A 19,200-nucleotide genomic window follows, 5' to 3' on the forward strand; every position below is an offset into this window, starting at 1 on the left:
GAAGTGTAAGCAAGGATTTCAGGAATTTAATAATTAAACTTGCTAAAAAAGTAAGCAGTAAAAGGAATCAAAAGAACAGTTTCATATAACACAGAAAGATTCTTCAGGACCCAGGAATTGCTTCTCGTACTGTGATAAGCGGAAGGCGAGAGCCCGTCCTGTCAGACATTTCATAGTCTCTACAGGACCTTCGCTTGAGTCTTGTTACAAATTTGATGCTGAGAAACCATTTCCAAGAGTAATCACTTCTGGTCCCTCAAAGTACCCATCTTGAGGGAAAGGAAGTAACGCATGGTCAGACGCTGAGGGTCGGCGGGAGGATTTCTCTAGATCGGCAACGCAGCAAACAGATCCCAGTCGGAGCTGGCTGCCCCAGGAGCCCCCCGGGTGCCGAGGAGGGGCAGCTGCCGGCGCACACTGCCCTGCCTCCCTGGCAAAGGGGACGCACTTGCTGCTCCCCAACCAGCAGCACCCCTCACCTTTCTCTTACACTCATCTTTTCACAGTCGAGGCTACACGTCTTGCACGATCCATTGCATTGCTTTCATCAAGGTTACCCTCACTGAGAGCTGGCCATGGCGTCTGATCAAATTTGGCCAAAAGAAAGAGGAAAATACTGGGCACGTGAGGAGAGACCCTGGGTCCAGCACCTTCTGTTCCCTCTGTGCCCAGGTGGGAAGCTCGGAGCTGCCCTCACAGGGAAGGCTCTACAAAAATGTCATTAACATTTCATATCACAGGGAGCTGGCCTCATCTCTCAGAGCAATTCCAGCAAGATGAGAACGGACCCATTGCACAGGGCACTGCACACAGGCCATGGGCACAGCCTCTGCCGGCAGGCTTAGACTCCAGAATGCAAAGAAATGAAGGGAAAAGGATGTGTATTAAACACAGAACCCCAGGAAATATACGAAAGAACTAATTTCCACTCTCATTTTTGGTGTCTCTTCTTCCTCTTATATTTTCTTTCCCCTCTTCTCCAGCCCCGAGCACACACAGGTGTTACAATCAGTGCCTCCCCTTGCTCTAATACCCATGAGATTTAAAGCTGAGCCAATGTAAATATGCCAGTGAACAGAAATGCATTAAAGGATTAAAGCATTCAATTTGAACTTGCAAAATTTGGGCTTTGGCGTTAGTTTCTTTCACTGACGCGTAATATACCTTTAGTGTAGACAGCAGAGAACAGCAGGGCAGAGAAGTCAAAAACAAAAATAGCTTTAAGTATCACAGCAAACCATGTCACTGAGGAAATGTATAACCATCAATTATGCAAATGAGGACATCAATTCATTAGCTACAGTCTCCAGATTTTCCTGACCTCTGTCTTAATGGGGACATGCCTCATTTGAAGCACAGAACAAAGCAAACACAAGGATGGTAAGTGACTGGGGAGTGAAGGCCACGGGGAACACTGAACTTAGATAATCTTTGAAAACATTTGAAGTAGAAGAGAATAAGCAGAAATATATACCCAAAAGAGCTTACGGAGCGTACAAGACACGGGAAGAGCAGGCACCAGAGAAGAGGCACCAAAATCAAGAAAGACAACGTGAGAGGTGGAGGGAACTGCATTGAGGTGTTAGTGATTTGGGAGTTAAAATCTCATTCTGTGCCAGGCTGACTTCAGGTATCAGTGGTGATGGTTTTTCACCTTTCCAAGCTGCAGTTACCTCCTGCCCTTAGTTCCAGTTCTAATCAGTCCTTGGCCTAAAATAGATTTAAACTTCTCCATGGCAACAAAGGCAAAATCATAATTGGAGCAGTGTTTGTGCTACCTCTACAATAACACATCACTTCAAGCACTATCATCTTCAGAAGCCAAATAAAAACCACATGTTGAGAAAAAAGTATGAAAAATGCTAATGAAACACAAGACTAGGGAAATAAGAGGTGAAAGAGATACATTAAAACACTCAAGTTCACTTTCAGCTTAAAATATACTCTCTTTTGTTATGTTCAATCCTGTTTTACATGACTCAAGCGCTAGGTCTCCTAGGCTGAGAGCAGTCAACATTAAGATTTTTCTTCCTTGATACCTCCATTTTCATTTGCTTGGTTTTATACCTTTTCTCCTACTTACAACTCTGCAGACCACCCAAAAAACCATCTTTCTCTTCTTAGTGTTTACAGCCCTTAAACACTGGCAGCTGATCACCATATCTCCCCTAATGATCGTTTGGCCAGGCTATGCATATCTGATTTCCAGTCATAATTCCTGCAGCACCCCTGCCAACAGTGAAAGTTATTGTATTACAGCCCTTCTAAGGGAAAAGCAAGGACCTTTTTTATACCCCTGCAACATGCAATCCACACAATCCTGAGCCCCTTCCCCACATTATTCACAAGAGGGTCAGATTCACGGCCAGGGTAAATCCTCCTTGTTTGCAGTGAATTCTCACAGCGTCCCTGACATGGGCGAGAGGTCTGACACCTCCCTCCAACCCCACTGCTGGGGACCTGAAACCTGCACCCGTCTCCTACAGCATCTCTGCAGAGCTGAATACTTCATTCTGCCAACTGAGAGTTTGTTAAACGCAAGCGTAATAGCGGTGAAAATAGCTTGAGCAAACTCTTCAAGCCCAAGGCCTCTCCTGAATGACAGGTCACAGTGCTACTCCCTTCCCACCTTACTCCACCAGAACGAGTTTGCACATCATGGCACGCAGCGTATTGCGGTGCAACGAGCTATTGCATCTCGGTGTCTTTACTGTAACATGCCTCATATAAAATAACAAACCCAGTAAATACAGAGTGTAAAACCAATCACGTATAGATTTTGTAATGCTATTGGGACTCATTCAGTTGTCCTTAAAAACCCCGGACACCGCAAACAGCCCAGAGGAAGGCAAGCCCGGCACAGCAGCAGGGCCAGGGACAGCACCGAGTGCCACGTCCTCCCCAGCGCAGCGGCGGCGCTGCGTGTGCGCGGCTGTGACACACAGCAGGACAGGCAGCATCACAGCCCCCTGCCCCGCCAGGACTCGGAACAAACAAGGTGCTTGGGTTCACTTTTTAGCACTGGTATCAAACACTACTGAAAACAGCTCTGCCAGTCAACTGGATATCAAACCTCAGGTTCTGATGAGGAAATCCATCGAGTGTCTTCACAGTCATTTCATCAGGGGGAACACTTTACACCATCTAGCCCCTTTTCAGCTCTGGAAAATATGAAGCTATCTGCCATTTAGCAGCAGGGAGCAGGGCCACTGCAGAATACAATTAAAAGTGTTTCCAATTAGGACAGAGAAAAATGAGTTTATCTGAAATTGGAGGCTAAGCCCAAGAAAAAAAAAAAGCTGTGTCTATTTAGAAACCCGAGGCACAGTCAGGAAATGAGATTGTTTCCACCTCATCTGTGGCAACATACCTACAGTTGTATGCCTCCCCTTCCATAAAGATGAACAAAATCCACTGCTATTTGACAACCAGAAGAGCAGCTGCCATCCCCAGCTTTTCCAGGAGCACTGGGGCACGCTGGTGATTGCAGAGCTGTGGGTCACATCTCTATACTGGGAAGAAACACTGAAATAATTGTGCACAGAACCGTGCCGCACCTCCGTGATCACCCTCGGTGCCAGTTCTGCAGGCACTTCGCCCAACAGAGACTGTATCTATTGAATCCAGAGCCTGGCGCTTGGTATAAACGGGATCTAAATCTATCACACATGGTACACATCTAAACTTTGTGTTAGTCATCATGTTTACAAGAAATTTACAGGCAGAAAAAAATAAACATGTTTTATTAGCTTGCTACATGTTGTTGTAAGGCAAAACCCTCCCAATTCAAGACATGAGCCAGCCATTAGTGCATAGGAAGTTTATAAAGTCATTTTGACTGTGATTAGGTTTATTCCATCATTGTCTATTATGAGAATACTTCAACCTTCCTCTGATGTAATCAGTATTAACCAACTTTCGCAATATACTATTGGACTAACGACCTGTGGTATAGCAAGAAAATACCTTTTAAAATACATTTGCACACCTTTTTCCTAGTTCCTCACTGGAAACAGAGTTCAGCACGAGAGCGTGTTTCCAACAGGCAGAAACCAAACTGACTGCTCAGAAGGTGGATTAACATCAGCACTAATTTATGACGGCTCAGGAGCTGCCAGGACCACTCTCATGGTTTCACCGATGCTCTCACTAGAAGAAACAGTGAGGCCATGTTACGGACAAACTAATGACTGCATCAGGTTATCTGCTGGAGTGGAAGAAATCGTTCTTATTTCACAATTACTTTGGGTTTGGCTGGGCAGTTTTAAGGCTTGAACTGAACTGGCTAAAAGTTAACCCAGCTACTGACTTTAACAAATAGAGGGAATCCTTCATTTATAATGTGAGTTTCTGCATCCTCAGCAGCAATTTTCTTCTGAAAATAGAGCTACATTATTTTTAGTCATAGTCAAATCACTGTAGAGAACAACTTTTGGCTTCACCATTAATTTTTACAAAAACCCAAGACTACTTTGTACATGAAAACCAGCAAGTACCCGCAAGGCGCTGAGCTACTTCTTGAGTTCAGCAAACATCTTCCTTCCTGATGCTCTTGAAAATACTTTTGAATGGTTAACACCTCCACTGCGAAGTAAAATGTCATAACTGTGAAGGATTTGCTTTCCACCTTTAGGCTCTGAAGTGTTCAACAGAGTCAGGAGAGAGGAGCTGCATGGGGCCAGTACGCTGTGAAGTTAGACTCTAACTAGAGGCTGTACTCAGAGTATTTTACTACATTGATTCTTTTGGGGTCTCATTGTCTCCCCCTGCTTTTGTTTAGTTCTGAACTATCCCCATCTCATCACCTCTCATTTCTTCTTGCAATTAACACCGGCGTCTTGCTGACTTGAGTACCTTTTTTTTATTATTCTGTGCTGAAAGAAATAAGCATTGTAATGTTCCTGTATTAAAGTTATGTGTACACGTGTGCTGCACTCCTCTGTTCTGCATAACTCTTCCTGTAAGGCTGCCGATCAGCAAAGCAACCAGCGGGGATGGACACAGCGTATCTGCTCCAGCTTCCCTCCTGTCCCCTTCAGCTGGGAGAGAGCTGCTGGGAGATACAGGTGGAGCCGTGCAGAGGACAGGTAGGCAGGGACTAAAGTAACGGGGTACACACCAGCTTATGGGTGTCTGGTTTAGAAAACAACATCAAAACAATTTGCTTAACAAAATACACAGATTACTAACAATTTGCTTATATGTTGTCTATGTATTAAAGGCAGTGCAGTCTGCTTAAAAAATGATTTGGGAAGAGGAGGAGGAGGACTGTCTTCTGCCACCTGTTTGAAGTTGATTTGGGTCTGCAGCAGTGTTCTGATTTAAAAAAACCAAACAACCAGTGATAAAGGTGACAGTGATGGTGTAGATGGCCACATTCCTAGGCCAAAGGATACAAATAACATCTCTGCTTTAACTCCAAGTGTCCATAATACAAGTTAATTAAGAATTAGTTAAAATGGCACAAAACCCTGTGTGGCAGAGGAGCAGCTACTGAGGTTATTGCCTTTTCAGACTGTGGCATAAGTTCTCCAGAATTCAACGGTGAGCGCTGAGGGGAAGACAAAGCCAAGCATGCCTCTGCCTCAGTCGCGGGGCTGTGGGCAAGTCAGCAGCCTGAGCATCCTGGCAGCACCCGCGTGTACTGGGGCAGCCCGGCCTCTGTTGACAGGGGACATCAGAGCACAACTTAGACCCATAGCCCCAGATTTTAGGCCCTGAAGAAGGTGACCTGGGACTCAGAGAATGTAACTTCTATTTCTGTCACTACCACAGGGCGAGTGGCTTTAGATGACCTATTTCTAACCTCCCGTACCTGGTACACAGACATGCCAACTTGCTTTGTGAAAGGTTTTACCACCTTCTGATGAAACTTCTACTCTGCTCTGGTGAGACCCCACCTGGAGTACTGCGTCCAGCTCTGGGGGCCCCAGTACAGGGGAGACATGGAGCTGTTGGAGAGAGTCCAGAGGAAGCCATGAAGCTGACTGGAGGGATGGAGCACCTCTCCTATGAGGATGGGCTGGGAGAGTTGGGCTTGTTCAGCCTGGAGAAAAGGCGGCTCCGGGGAGATCTAATTGCGGCCTTCCAGTACCTGAAGGGGCCTACAGGAAAGATGGTGAGGGACTGTTTATCAGGGAGTACAGTGACAGGACAAGGGGTAATGGGTTTAAGCTGAAGGAGGGTCGATTTAGATTAGATGTCAGAAAGGAATTCTTCCCTGTGAGGGTGGTGAGGCACTGGCACAGGTTGCCCAGAGAGGTTGTGGAGGCCCCATCCCTGGAAGTGTTCGAGGCCAGGTTGGACGAGGCTTTGGGCAACGTGGTCTAGTGGAGGGTGTCCCTGCCCATGGCAGGGGGGTTGGAACTAGATGGGCTTTGAGGTCCCTTCTAACCCAAACCATTCTATGATTCTATGAAACATCTCACTCTGAAACACCCTACACGTATGTGTAAGGTTAGACATAAAGCTGTGGGTCTGCAGCACAGTGTTTCTGGGTACTCAGATATTACACTGAAAAGAATGAGCTGGGTGGAGGCAAGAAGAGAGCAAAGATATGAGAAACTACCATTCTTGCAAGAGATCCTGAAGAGATTTACAAAGAAAAAAATTAATTCAGCTTAACAAGATTTTGCCTGCCAAGTCCTCAGGCAGCCTGAAGGACAAAACTTTACCCTTCTTAAGGTTCACGTCAGCAGAAGAAAGTTTCTGATTTTCATGAAAGCAAATATTTGATTCTGAACCTAATGTTAAAAGTTAGATGATATTTTAAGGTCTTGGCCTTACATTTTCACTGTCCTACTACACAAAAATCCAAGAAAAACTAGGGAAACACGATGTTTGCAGTTTGACAAGAACTTACACACTTGTCTTTTTTGTCCCATTTGAATACCCCAGAGCCCTTTCTAAAGGCACAAAATAATTCATCTGTCCTTTGCCTTGGCTTATGCAAGATGTATAAGTACATTCAAATTTTACAACTTTTACTGTGCAGGTCAGAGATTAATACTGGTTTCTTTCCTTATATTTGATGCAAAATCCCTAAGGAGTACCTGAAAAAATAAGAGTGTGTGATAGAAAGAATAAAATGAATTGCAAATATGCAGAATTATTAAAAGCTCAGTGACGTCTCATGGAAATCTCTGAAAAACAGTCTATTTAGAGACCATCCAGAAGTATCAAACAGGAATCCCACCGGGGAGAGGCACAGCACCAGCTGCAGACTATGAAGGTATTAGGAAGAAAAGGACCAGTCATGCAGTGAGCTCTGCAAAGAGATTTGTGGTAAAAACTGAGTTTGACAAGCTCTAATAACGATCCCAAGAATAATTAATGCTTTCACTCCTCCAGCACATTCCTTCCTAGAAGGCAGTGAATTAATGGTGAAGCCTCACAGGCTTTTTGCAGATAAGCAATTACAGCTAAAGAGAGGCAATTACACAAAAATCCCATCTCCCGCATCTTTGGAAGATGTGGAAATTCTTCCATCACCAAAGCAACTGTTCAATCTCAGCACCAGAAGAGCAGAGGAGAAGTCTATGAGATCTGAGTAGAGGATCAAAGTCCTTGAGTACAACCAAGTTCAGTTCAGGAGCGGCACAGTCAGGAACCTGTTGTTGGAAACAAGTGCTGGTGGCCGTGGGCTGCTCCCCGGGCTCCGGCCACCACGGGCAGAGCCTGCGTGATGTGGAACGGCACGGGCAGTTCACACATGCACCCGGGGTAAGAGCCTTGTGCTGCTCCCCAGCCTGGAGGGAGAAGGAACCTCACCCTCCGGAGACCTGCAGCACATTTCTGAAACATGTTTTCTATTTTTTGTGCATTTCTGTACTTTTTGTGCACAGAGAACCAGATTTAATTTGTCATCCCACAGTCATCACGTATGAGGCAGATACAGTAAGAATTTAAGCTCCCTTACTTCAGGCCTTTTGCTTTAACCACAAGAACATCCATCTGTGCTACCTAAGAATTAGCCAGACCATGAGAACTGCATGATACAATCTATCTGTAAGAAATATTTTTAATCATGTAGCATTTTTGAAAACAGATTACACAAGGATACTTTTAAAAGGAATTAGAAGGTAATTTGGGTGTAGGCTCTGCAGAAAGACAAATACAATTAATTCTGTTTTCCTAACTGCCTCCTTTTTCACTGCTGTCAGGAAGCCTGCATGAAAACACATGATTTTACACCAATGATGTCTGCATCTTGCTCTTTACCAGATATGACAGTCTGTATGCAACATGGCAATCTGGGATCTCTGGAGGGAATTGCATCAGTAGTTTGTGTCAAATTTCTATTTTCCATTTCTATTAGGAAAGATTAATTTAGCATCCAAATCAATATGACTGTATAGTAGCATAAAACTTATCAGAAAAAAAAATTGCAGGTCAGGTCTTACCTCTGGTTCAAGGAACAGAGGAAGGAAAAGACACTGAAAATAGGAAGCTCTCCCTACAGAATACAGTTAAAGAGAGACCAGTATCAATGGCTGAATGCTGAAACTACAGAATTGCACACTCTTTGTTAATTCAAACATTTAACAATTGGAGCATGGTGGTAAATAAAAGCAGCACGCTCCTCATCAGTTGGTATCTTTAAATTAAGGCAGGGTAGCTGTGTAAAAGATTTACTTTATTTCAAGAACTCACTGTTGGCTCAGTACTATGTACTGGCATGGCATGGAAGAGTAAGTCTCACCAGTGCAGAAACCAGGAGGTCAATAAAGCCCTCAGAAACAGATTTCTGTTCTCATTTGAGCATCTGAAGAATAATTAAATAGAATAAAAGAAACAACACATAGGAATCCTACTTCAAAAATGGATCTTGTACAAGATGTTTACTATGATGCCCAGGAAACGGTTACTCTGCAGCTTACAAGCGAGGAGTTCCCATAAGAGACCAGTGAGCTTTTCTTTTAAAAGGGCGAGTTCAATCATTGCATATTCATGCATTAACTTGTATTTCTTTCTAACTTGATGATAAATGACAATGTATTTTAGGTACTCTTTTCCATCGGACATTTGCTGACCTTTATCTGACTAGAATGAAAGAAAAGTCCAATGTCAACTTTAACCTTTCTATCCAAACATACCATAGGAATGAATACATGTAAAGCAAATCTGAATGTACAGCGAGTTAATCTTGGGCTTTTCCAGACTAACTTTGTACTTAAATCTGCTCAAAGGAGCAAACGAGATACAGGAACAGGTCCACTCCCATAGCCAGACACAACCTGCCTTCACAGGGCAGATAAAATGAATTGCTCTTCCCGGCACGCCTGCAGTCTGCTGTTACACCACGTCCCTGCCCTCAGTCTCCTAGAAGAGTTTTGCCAAGTGAGCCCACCCGCAGAGCACACCACAGCAGCAAGTTCAGAGCTCACACACCCCGTGTCTGGTACAAACCTTCACCCTGGCTGGGGGAGAGTTCTGCAATGGAACCCACTGTGTCCTTCACCCTTCCAGCACCCTTCCACTGAATACTACTGCAAACTACCACCAAGTAGGTCTTACTCACTGCTGGCTTCCAAACCTGCCTGATGACAGGCTTTATCTTATCCCTACAGGGTACTACCTGTAGTAGTAGCCAAGTACTGTGCTAATTTTAGTGCTCTGAAGTACTGTTAATAAATCTTATCATGGAGACTGATGAAGAATTACAGATAATATGACTTGCCAATGACTTCCCACATCCCGTCATGGGAGTACCTGAAATAGCCAGCAAAACATCTCAGTTACAGCACAGGACCAGGTCAGTTATAGATTTCCTGCAGCTGTAGCTGGCACGGTTCCCACCAGGCAGCATTTTAAGGCCTCCTCCTCTTTTGGCAGACACTTCTGAGGAGAAACAAAAGCCAAAGCACTGCTCATCTCTTCCAAGAAGTGGATCCCTTTGGAGGATAGCAATGCCTGATATTGCCCATGAAAATTAATCTAATAGTCTTTCAAGAGAGCTTCTCAAAGGCAAACAGTCCACTTTTGCTGAGAATGAGATTTAAATGAGGCTTCTAAACAAGACAGCAAGGACTAGGCAATAGAGAAGGCAAACTCTTTTACCAACGGTGAGGCTAAAATTTGAATGTTTCAGGTTCTCCTAGTAACCTTATTTTTAATGAAAAATTGTAGAAGTTGCAGAAAAGAGTTCCCCAAATTCTTAAGGTTTAGGTAAAATGCATCACACTGAATCAGCTATTCATTTCATCAAAATGCAAGTGAGGAGATAACACAATTAAACATACAGATAAATTCATGGGGGGCAGTGCCAATGATCAAAGGACTTTCATTTCCCTGGAGAAAGCCTCTAAAACATCCAGAAGGTATTAGTGACACAACTTAGACATTATGGCCAATGCCTGAATAATAGAAATGATTGTCCATTGTCCAAGCTACCAAAGGAAATGGGGGAATTTCCATTATTTGGCATTTTCCAAACTTGGTGTCAAGCTGGAAGTTATATCTTAGCCACACAGAGTTTACGCCTAAGCAAAAAGTCAAACAGAATATACAGGCAGGTCAAACCAGATCCACTCACACCTTCTGCCCTTAAATCCTATGATTGTAAGCAGAGAAGCAGGTTTCCTCCCCCTTCCTCAGCCCTTAAGGAAAACAAGTCTTTTAATCTATTTAGAGGCCCTTTTTGACATTCTTTAGCTGCAGTTTTTCTCAATCAACCTAATCTTTTCCCATCAAGCTCCATGCTAATCCCATTTTGCTCCACTCCTTAAACTAATAAAAGATTAGAGTGACATTTCAGAAAGGGCATCGTATTAAGCAGCTTCTTTCCCATCTCAACAGATCACACAGTACAAAATGTAGTGAACAGGCCATTAATCCTATGCTAATGAGGTGTCAGTCTGAATGGAGACCTCCTCCTTGATCAATATGAAGGGCGCAGGAATAATGAGGACACTGCCGCTTGCCATCTCTGGCAACTTTGCCAGAAGGCAGCAGATCCATAAAGTGTTGTGATGGTGGCAACAGCTCTTGTCACCACACCGCTCTGCCCTTGACAACGGAGAGCAAGCATCCACACCGATCCGTCACCCCTTGTGCTGCCCGCACATAACAAGCTTTTCCCTATGTTCTAATTAGTGGCGTAAAACTGTTTAACAACTTCAGCTTCGCTCTAACATGAAATCAATTAAGATTAGGAGCCACACACAGAGAAATTTTTCACACCTTTCCAGCTGGTGAAAATCACGAACAAACTACTGTCTTCATTCCCACAGTGGACAAGTCATTGCTCCTCCTGGTGACATCCCTGCATTGGTATTATCCAATTTGCTTTTATACAGAAAGAATTTTCTCATTTCCCCTTAAAGAAAGCTCTGCACAGCTACCATACTCCTGAAAGACTCAAGTTTTACCAACTGCCAAGAAGACTTGCCAGAAAAAGTACAAGGCCCATCCTGGCTCGTGATACTTCGTGGCGTCCTTCAACTTGCTCTAACAGGATGCTCTTTCTTAAAGAGCGAGGGGGGCTGGGAAATCCAGCTCTTCTGCACGAAAACACGATGCCATGAAGCTGCACTGAACCTGAATGGGCCCCGTGTGGTCACAACAGCATGTTTACACAGAACAAACTGGAGCAACAGGCCTTAAAAATAATCAGAAGGGCGTTACGTGGGGAGAGGGCTGCTAGAGGAACAGTGGGAGACGTGAGCAGCACATCTCTCATTCCTAGAGAAACACCTCTGTGCATGGGTTTCACTTTTACATTTGCTTTTCTTTCTTGTGACTAATGAATAAAAACTGTGGGTTTGGTATCCCCAAAAGTCAAGTGTCTGAGGGTCAAATTGACCTACAGTTTACCATTGTAATTTGTGCTTTTTCATGGTTTGTGTCGTTACTACTGATATAGGTAAGAGTTCTTCCAAAGAGATTCACCTTGTAGAGGAATTCAGCCCTTCTGCCCCTATTTGACACAGTCTGATCCTGCAGTTGCACAGTCACTGTTCTGTCTTGGTACACTAAATTAATACTAAATATCAGCATCAGAGAAACTGATTACTTGGAACTATTTCAAGGACAACATTCAGCAGAAACTAAATCTTTACAGCAGATGAGAAAACACAACATTTTTCTGCCATCACAATAGGACACAGTATCACTGGTATTGCAAATAAATGCCAATTTTTGACCATGCAACCTCTAGCTAAGTCTTTAGTCTGATTTTCCTATCTAATTACATACATGAGAGAGATACAGTGAAGTAAAATAAAAGATTCTTCTCCCATGCACATTTCTTAGAAAAAACCTACCTCTCCGTCTTCCTTGGAAATCAACTGTCTTGGTAAGGCTTAGCTATTTACCTGTATACTGTGGTAGGTGGCGAATTCAGGGTGTCATAGATGAGCCTCACGTGTCCTTGGTACAACTCCAGAGCCAAAGGATCGTTGTCTCCTTTGTATAATAAGATGCCATTGTCCTTGTCCGTTGCTACCTGTGAAACATTAATAACCAGGTAAGGATGCTTGAGAATGATTAAAAAAGAAATAACCTTATATTAAAAATCAAACCAAAATCATATATGCAATTCAAATATGATTTAATAAATCATATATATGAACAACAATGAGAGCAAGAGCCACGAGACACAAAAAGGTCCTGGTGACATTGAGAGGGTCATACACAAGCAGGTCAGCCTCCCACTAAGGGATGGCTCCTTGTTTCAAATGAGAACTAGTTTTCAGGAAGTGAAAAGTGCAATTTATTTGATCCCTGTCAATAGACTGTTGCTGTATTTTTGGCGACACATGAATTTATTTCTCAGCTGCTACTCCAGCTCAAAGTGAAGGTTTAGAAAATCAACTCTGGCAGTAGAAGGAGTGTGTCACAATTATAAGCAAACAAATTTCAGCAGGTGCTGATCTGTTCATAGATTTTTTTATGAACACAAAGAAGGAAAGAAGGACCTGTCCCCACATCTAGCATAACCATGAATTATTCACTCTATCCAAGTTATTAGTAAGTCATGCTGAGTTCAAATGGGACATTTAAAGAGTCAGGAAGAATAGAGTAGCCCTCGTCCCTCTAGCTTTGATGTACATCAAGGAAAAAAAAAATCTTGAACACTGAAAAGACATGAACTCCACTTTCCCAGTCTGCAGCTCTCAAATGTCCCTGTAGTACAAAAGGGGGGGGAAAAAAAAAAAGAAGAAGAGACAAAATGCGATTTTTGGATACAACCTGCCTGCTATTTCAACAGTACATATTTCTTGGATTTCTTATTTTTTATAATGGCTGTTACATGCCAAAACTAAACAGTACATTTAAAAATCTGTCTGCATTTTTATATATATATATATTTTTAAATACTGTCATCCTTTCGCCCTGAAAAGATTTTTTTTCTTGAACACTTTTTAATAAGATTTCCTCTATCTGTTCTTAATAATCAATGTTGTATTCTAATTTTAATTCACTAGTGATTAATTACTGGATGCAAGAATAATACTCAGCCTGGGAAACAAGAAGCAAAGAGAAAGTCATCTGCATGTGCTTTTTATAATAATCAGTTTTATTTTGCAGGCTATGGCTGATGTAATGTGTTTTGTACATTTAAGAAGACAATGTCCAGATTTTCAGCTTTCAAGTCGACCTAAAGTACTTGGAGCCTTTGGGAGCCATGTTCTAGAGTGCCTATATTTTAGAGTGCCCATATTTTGGAATCTCTTTTGTGATATTAAATAAATGGGAATTTTGAAGAAAAACTGGAGTTTCAAATATACGTGAATCAGCTTCATTTTCATATGAACTGTATACTCAAGCCATTAAGGAAAAGATAAAGAAATATTACAGAATTTTCTCATTAGAATAAACTTTGCAGGAACCACCCTTTAAAAATCTATTTTAAATGTGGAAATTTGGTCCTTTTTCCCCATGTCTTGACATTTGTGTTTTAATTACAACCAAACTCTATCAAGTAAGTCTAGAATTTTAAATATTTCCAACTGTGGAATACAATCTCTTCAAACTGAGAAAATAAACGCAATAAAATAAACATAGAGGGATGATTTTTTCCTCTCACATCTTTTGAAATGTTATGCTTCACTTGTAGGATGAATCTACCATAGAAATATTAACACTGATTAACAATCAGTGGCCTAAGAAAGAGGTGTGTCACGTCATATATGTGCTCCACACAGCTCTTTATTAGAAAAAGTCTAAAGCTAGAAATTATTCCCTCATTTCCTTCGGGATATTAAGGGAAAAAAAAAGATCGATTTAATGCCTACTAGATTGTGAATGCAAATAACTACCAAATCACTTAAATGTCATATTGGACTAAGTATCCACAACCACAAAGATGGCAGCCTTAGACCTCAAACCAAATTTAAGTGTAACAACAGGACTGTAACAAAATCCCAGGCCTTTTATCTACTGAATGTTCACAGTAAGAGAGTAAGCAAAATATTGTGTGGCAAGGCCATTTAGAGCAGCCTCTTTTAATAAGTCTCCTAATATTAAGCATTAATTTCTACAGGATGAAACACAATGCTGGAAATCAGTAAGAAGACAGGGAGGTTTGCTGAATCACCTCTAGTGACATTGCCAGTCTGGGAATAAGAGAGTGGTGAGATTCTGGAGGCAGGATGTGTGTCCACAAAGGTACAGCGGTGCCTTAGTTGCTTCTTAATGTTTCAGTAATTTTAGAGCAGACAACTGGCTCACAAGTTGTCTCTGCCTTTGTCAGCATCTTGGCCACTAGAGTGTGTTCCTTCAGAATATAAAAATATATACGTGTATATGCATTATTGCTTAGAAGAGTACTGGGCTGGCAACTGATGTTCTGCGTGACGTACCTGGAGGGAGATGTTTGCTTGAGGGCGAATTTTGGCTGATGGCAGCTCCACATAGGAATCCTTCCCAACAAAGTTGACTGTGATGAGCTTCTCGCACTTCTGCCCAGCAAAGCCAGCGAGGCAGCGACAGACGGGCTCACTGTGCGCGACAATGCACTGGGCCCCGTTCTGGCACTCGTAGTTATCACATGGGCTCGTCTGGAGCAGAACCATCGGCGGAGGAGTTTCACAGAAAAGTCCGCTGTAGAAGGTAAAAGAAACAAGAAGCAGCCTCAATTAATGCCATTTTTTTAAGGAAGGAAACACTTTCAGATGCTGATGTTATACTATTACTGTGGTATAGTGACTCTGAGATTCAGCTACCATGTGCCTACTTCACTGTGTGAAAGCTGTCCAGAGAAGTGCTGCACAGAAATTCCCACAATCAGTCTGAACGAGCCAGTTCAAATACTGAAAGCAATTTGTGCTGCACTTTGCTGTGGTTATTTAGCTCTGCAAGGTACAGCAGTCTGTCTAAAATAGCTTTCATCTCACACTGTGCCGTGCAGACGTTCCCAGCAAAAACTGGGAGCCATTTAAGCTCAAAACATGAAATTTCCTCACCTGCTTTCCCAGCCATCCAGAAACACGCACCACTCCTCAGCCAAAAATCCCCATCCTAGGCTTTGTGACTTGAGTCTGCCTCTGCTGGTGGTAAGCAAGGGGAAAATCCTCTGCTTTTAGTGTTTCTTACAGCCTCCTCACTTGATTTACTGTATATCGGCAAGTGTGTCATCGACAGATGGGCAACTGCTAAAAAGTCTCAGAAGGAACACACTGATCCCATGCTATTTGATGGGCAGCTGCCATGAATTGGTTGTTTCTAACAGCATCAGGATCACCAGTTTTATTTTAGCTGAGTTTGTGGTTGGCAATGTCCTGGATCAGAAGAATGCAAAGGAAAGGAAGATCTCCCAGAGTCAGAGGTAACTGAAAACCAAATGCCAGATCTGAGGACTTGCGAACTCGAATCATAGTCAGATCTGGAGGAAAGCGCGGTGGTTTTGTCTGAACTATACGAGAGGCTGAGCAAAACCCACATGTTGGAACCTCTAATCTCTGAGGCTTGGGCCACATCTCCCAGGGGCAGCGATGGCTCAGTCCCCAGGCTGCCTTCCTGGATCTGGCACGGCTGCACGCTTCACAGGTTATTTGTCAGAATGACTCAGCTACACCGAAATATTGACACCAGCATAGAAGGAGCAGGGAAAAGGGAGAAAGTGCAAAAAGCTGCAGTCATCTTTCAGTGATGTCGTGTGTCAGACTAAACTGCAAAAAGTAAATGAAAAATCTCTGCCCGGTACACCCATGGTGTGTACACCCATTGTACACAATCAGCGGGTACTGCAGAGGGAGCGGGCCAGGCTCTCTGGCTGCGCACGGCATGCCCCTGCACCCATGCCCCAAATTTCTCATCGCAACCACTGTCCAAACCCAACAAACCCTTTTTGGACTGATGAGAGAACATAAATTCTTCACGTCGAGTTCTGTGACTGCTTGAAAATGTGTAGACAGTAAAATGATGAAAAATTGGTAGCTGGTGAGTAGGGAGCGTGCGTCAGGCTGTGCTGCGGGGAGGACCGTGGGGATAGCTGCAGCGAGGGCTGTGGGCTCAGGCTCCCGCACCATCTCTCTGTGTTACGCAGCGCTTGTCAGCACGGGGGCAGAGGGCTTGCCAGGAGAGGATTGTGGCAGAGCCATTCATGCAGTGAATAACCCATCAGCCCAGTCCTGGAACGGTGAAATCCCACTTGTCCCACTAGGAATTTCCTGCCATTCAGGGAGCACTTTATGGAATAATAGCACTCTTGTAAAAACAAAGCAAAAAAAAATGCCAAAACCCTCACTCCTCTCCAGTAAAGCAGGTGAGACTTGGAAACTCAGTGAATTTCTAGGCAACGTTCCTAGATACAATCAGAACAGAAACCCAAGCCGCTACCCTACAGTAAATAGTACTGATACAAGACGTGCAAGAACAGCAAATAAAGCAGCCACAACATACTCCAGACCAATCTTGCTTAGCCACAGAGACCAGAACCTGCTGCCTCTGTAACAGAAGGAAATGGAGATGACTGCTTTCCTTTTTGCATTTTCTCATGTGAAACTTTACACAGAGTACCACGGCTCTATCTTTAGCACTGTGTGGAATGAGAGCCCAACCCTCTCCCTGCCCCTGTTCTCCCAACACGCACCACCCTCCGGTCTGCCTCTGGGAAACACGAGAGAGAAATACACAACAAAATACGGACGGGCTAAATCCTGAACCACATCAAAAGCAATGGAGTTCCTCTGCTTTTCTATCACGTCTGAGAGAAGAGACACAGGGTTTTACACTACTACTTTTACAAAAGGCAAACTTGAAGAATGCCTTGAAAGACACAAACGTTCAGGATTTGCACCTGGGAGAAGGCTGGAAAAGCTCTCCTTTCCCCACAGCTGTTATACAGCATGGAACACCCTAACCAGCTGCCTAACTTTGCCCAAATCTGTATGTTGGCTTTGTACCTGGTGATGTGGGTATGGCAAACAAAAACCCATTACACAGGAATAAGCATGAGGAGGGGGAAAAACATGGCTGGGGATTTCCAAGGCCTAAAGCCCAGTGCTGCGCCAGCCTCTCGCCGCTGCCCGTGTGCACGCCCTGCAGGGACTGTCCTGCTCCGGCCCTGGCGTCACTTGGGGTTGGCTGTGCTCGTGTACATAAACATGCGGATGTTCCCTTCTGAGTCAGAACTTTTCAGGATAAATTGCATTTCAACACTTTTCTCCTTGCATTGCCCTAAACTTCCTTTATCCACCACAAGGATGGAGTGATGTTTCACAGCCAGCCTCCCCGCGCCCATCCAGCGCTGTGGTTAACAGGGACCCCTTATCCCCCTCACTGCCCGGGTGACACTTAGTGCTGTGAGTGGGCAGAGCCATAGGCCGTTAGTACTATCAGCAAAGGGTTTGGAGAGAAAGGGGGAGCAAAGCACTTCACGTCAGCCAAGTGGTTAATATCCTCTCCCAGAATAGCATAATCTTACATAGGGACAAGCCAATCTAGTCCTTTAGACACACGTATCTCAAAAGCGTAATCTGGCAGGCAATACTGTTGGCAATCAATAGACCCCATTTTCTTTGCTCGAGGACTATTCGGAGGAGACGTACCGGGTTGGTACAGTGTCCAGCCTGCTGTGGGCAGCAGCGGAAATGGGAGCACGGCAGGCAGCATGGTGTGGCGGAATAACTGTGCATGGGAAACGGTTATCTTTGCTCAGTCTGTTATGTTTCTCAATGTAAATTTGTTCTTGGGAACATTTCTTTGTGAATACACCTGAACTATGAATTAATTATAGACTAAGAGAACTTTCCCTTCCTGAGTGAGACCCTTTGCTGCAGCTTCTTGGCAGAGCCCCAGAGGCCACCCTGTTCCTCACGCAGTACCTTGGGGGGCACAGCACCACTCAGCAAGAGATGGTTTGGATTCCCCTTTCCAAAAAAACAAAGGAATTTTAAAAAATAGCAACAACCTCATGGGAAGACAGATACACAGAAAGCAATTCTTGCCAATTTAAGGTAGTTACTGCAGTAGCTGCCTACCGGCACAGCAGTCAGATCCAGCCAGAGCTGATGAGCTGAGGACACATCAGCGCCACGTCCCCATTGCTAGCCAGGCACCAAAGTGGACTGCCCGACTGGAACACTTTCCTATTCAAAGCCTGGTTTCGTTAAGTGTCTCATCTCTCTCTCCAGTGCAGGGCTTTGTGGCTGGCTAGCAAACATGTCAGGAGAGCCAGCAATGGGATCAAACTAGGATCGACCCCACAGATGGCTGTCACCCCTGGCCTGATGTCAGGTACAATTTGTTTTCCAGAGGTGACTAGCAGAAAGGAGCACTGCTGACCCAGCACATTAGCTTTGTTCTACCTAATGCCAACCATTTTGTTTTGTCTGTGAGCAACAACTAGAAAGCAGAAGGAAAGTCAGTGTAAATAATTCTAATTTCATGGAAGTTAAAAATAATAGTAATAAAAAAATCCATGTGACCCACAACAGCCTCGACTAACAGAAAGCAAATGTTGCAGGAAGCCAGTGTGTCTGTGCTTGGTGCTGCTTGGAAAGATTCCCTGAGCTCCCAGTACAGCTCCAGTGCAACCCTCCCTTGCCAGGAAACCCCTTCAGTGGGCGGCTTTACAAGTGCAGCTGCCCTGCTACTGGCATCGAGGAGAGACATTAGCAACAGTGTCTGGGAAGGCCTTTTCTTCTGTATTTTAAAATATTCTTAAAAATATATTTTTAGAAATAATTAGTACTATTTATTTCCCCAGCAGCGGAATGTGGAGCACAGCCTGACTTGCATAGCTTGGCCAAGTCC

At 43.8% G+C, this 19,200-nt stretch overlaps 1 protein-coding gene across 4 annotated transcripts in view; it reads right to left on the reverse strand.

Annotated features, from left to right (window-relative positions):
* SLIT3 (slit guidance ligand 3) overlaps nt 1–19,200 on the reverse strand; it is a 528,889-nt gene that overhangs the window by 14,003 nt on the left and 495,686 nt on the right. For all 4 annotated transcript variants that reach the window (XM_054841901.1, XM_054841902.1, XM_054841900.1 and 1 more), the window contains 2 exons: nt 14,805–15,045; nt 12,315–12,445 (listed from right to left, as the gene is read on the reverse strand). In XM_054841901.1, the coding sequence (XP_054697876.1) occupies nt 12,315–12,445; nt 14,805–15,045 (372 nt within the window). The remainder of the gene's footprint in view (nt 1–12,314; nt 12,446–14,804; nt 15,046–19,200) is intronic.

The sequence above is a fragment of the Grus americana genome, chromosome 14 (assembly GCF_028858705.1).
Source record: "Grus americana isolate bGruAme1 chromosome 14, bGruAme1.mat, whole genome shotgun sequence".
Classification (NCBI taxonomy): domain Eukaryota; kingdom Metazoa; phylum Chordata; class Aves; order Gruiformes; family Gruidae; genus Grus; species Grus americana.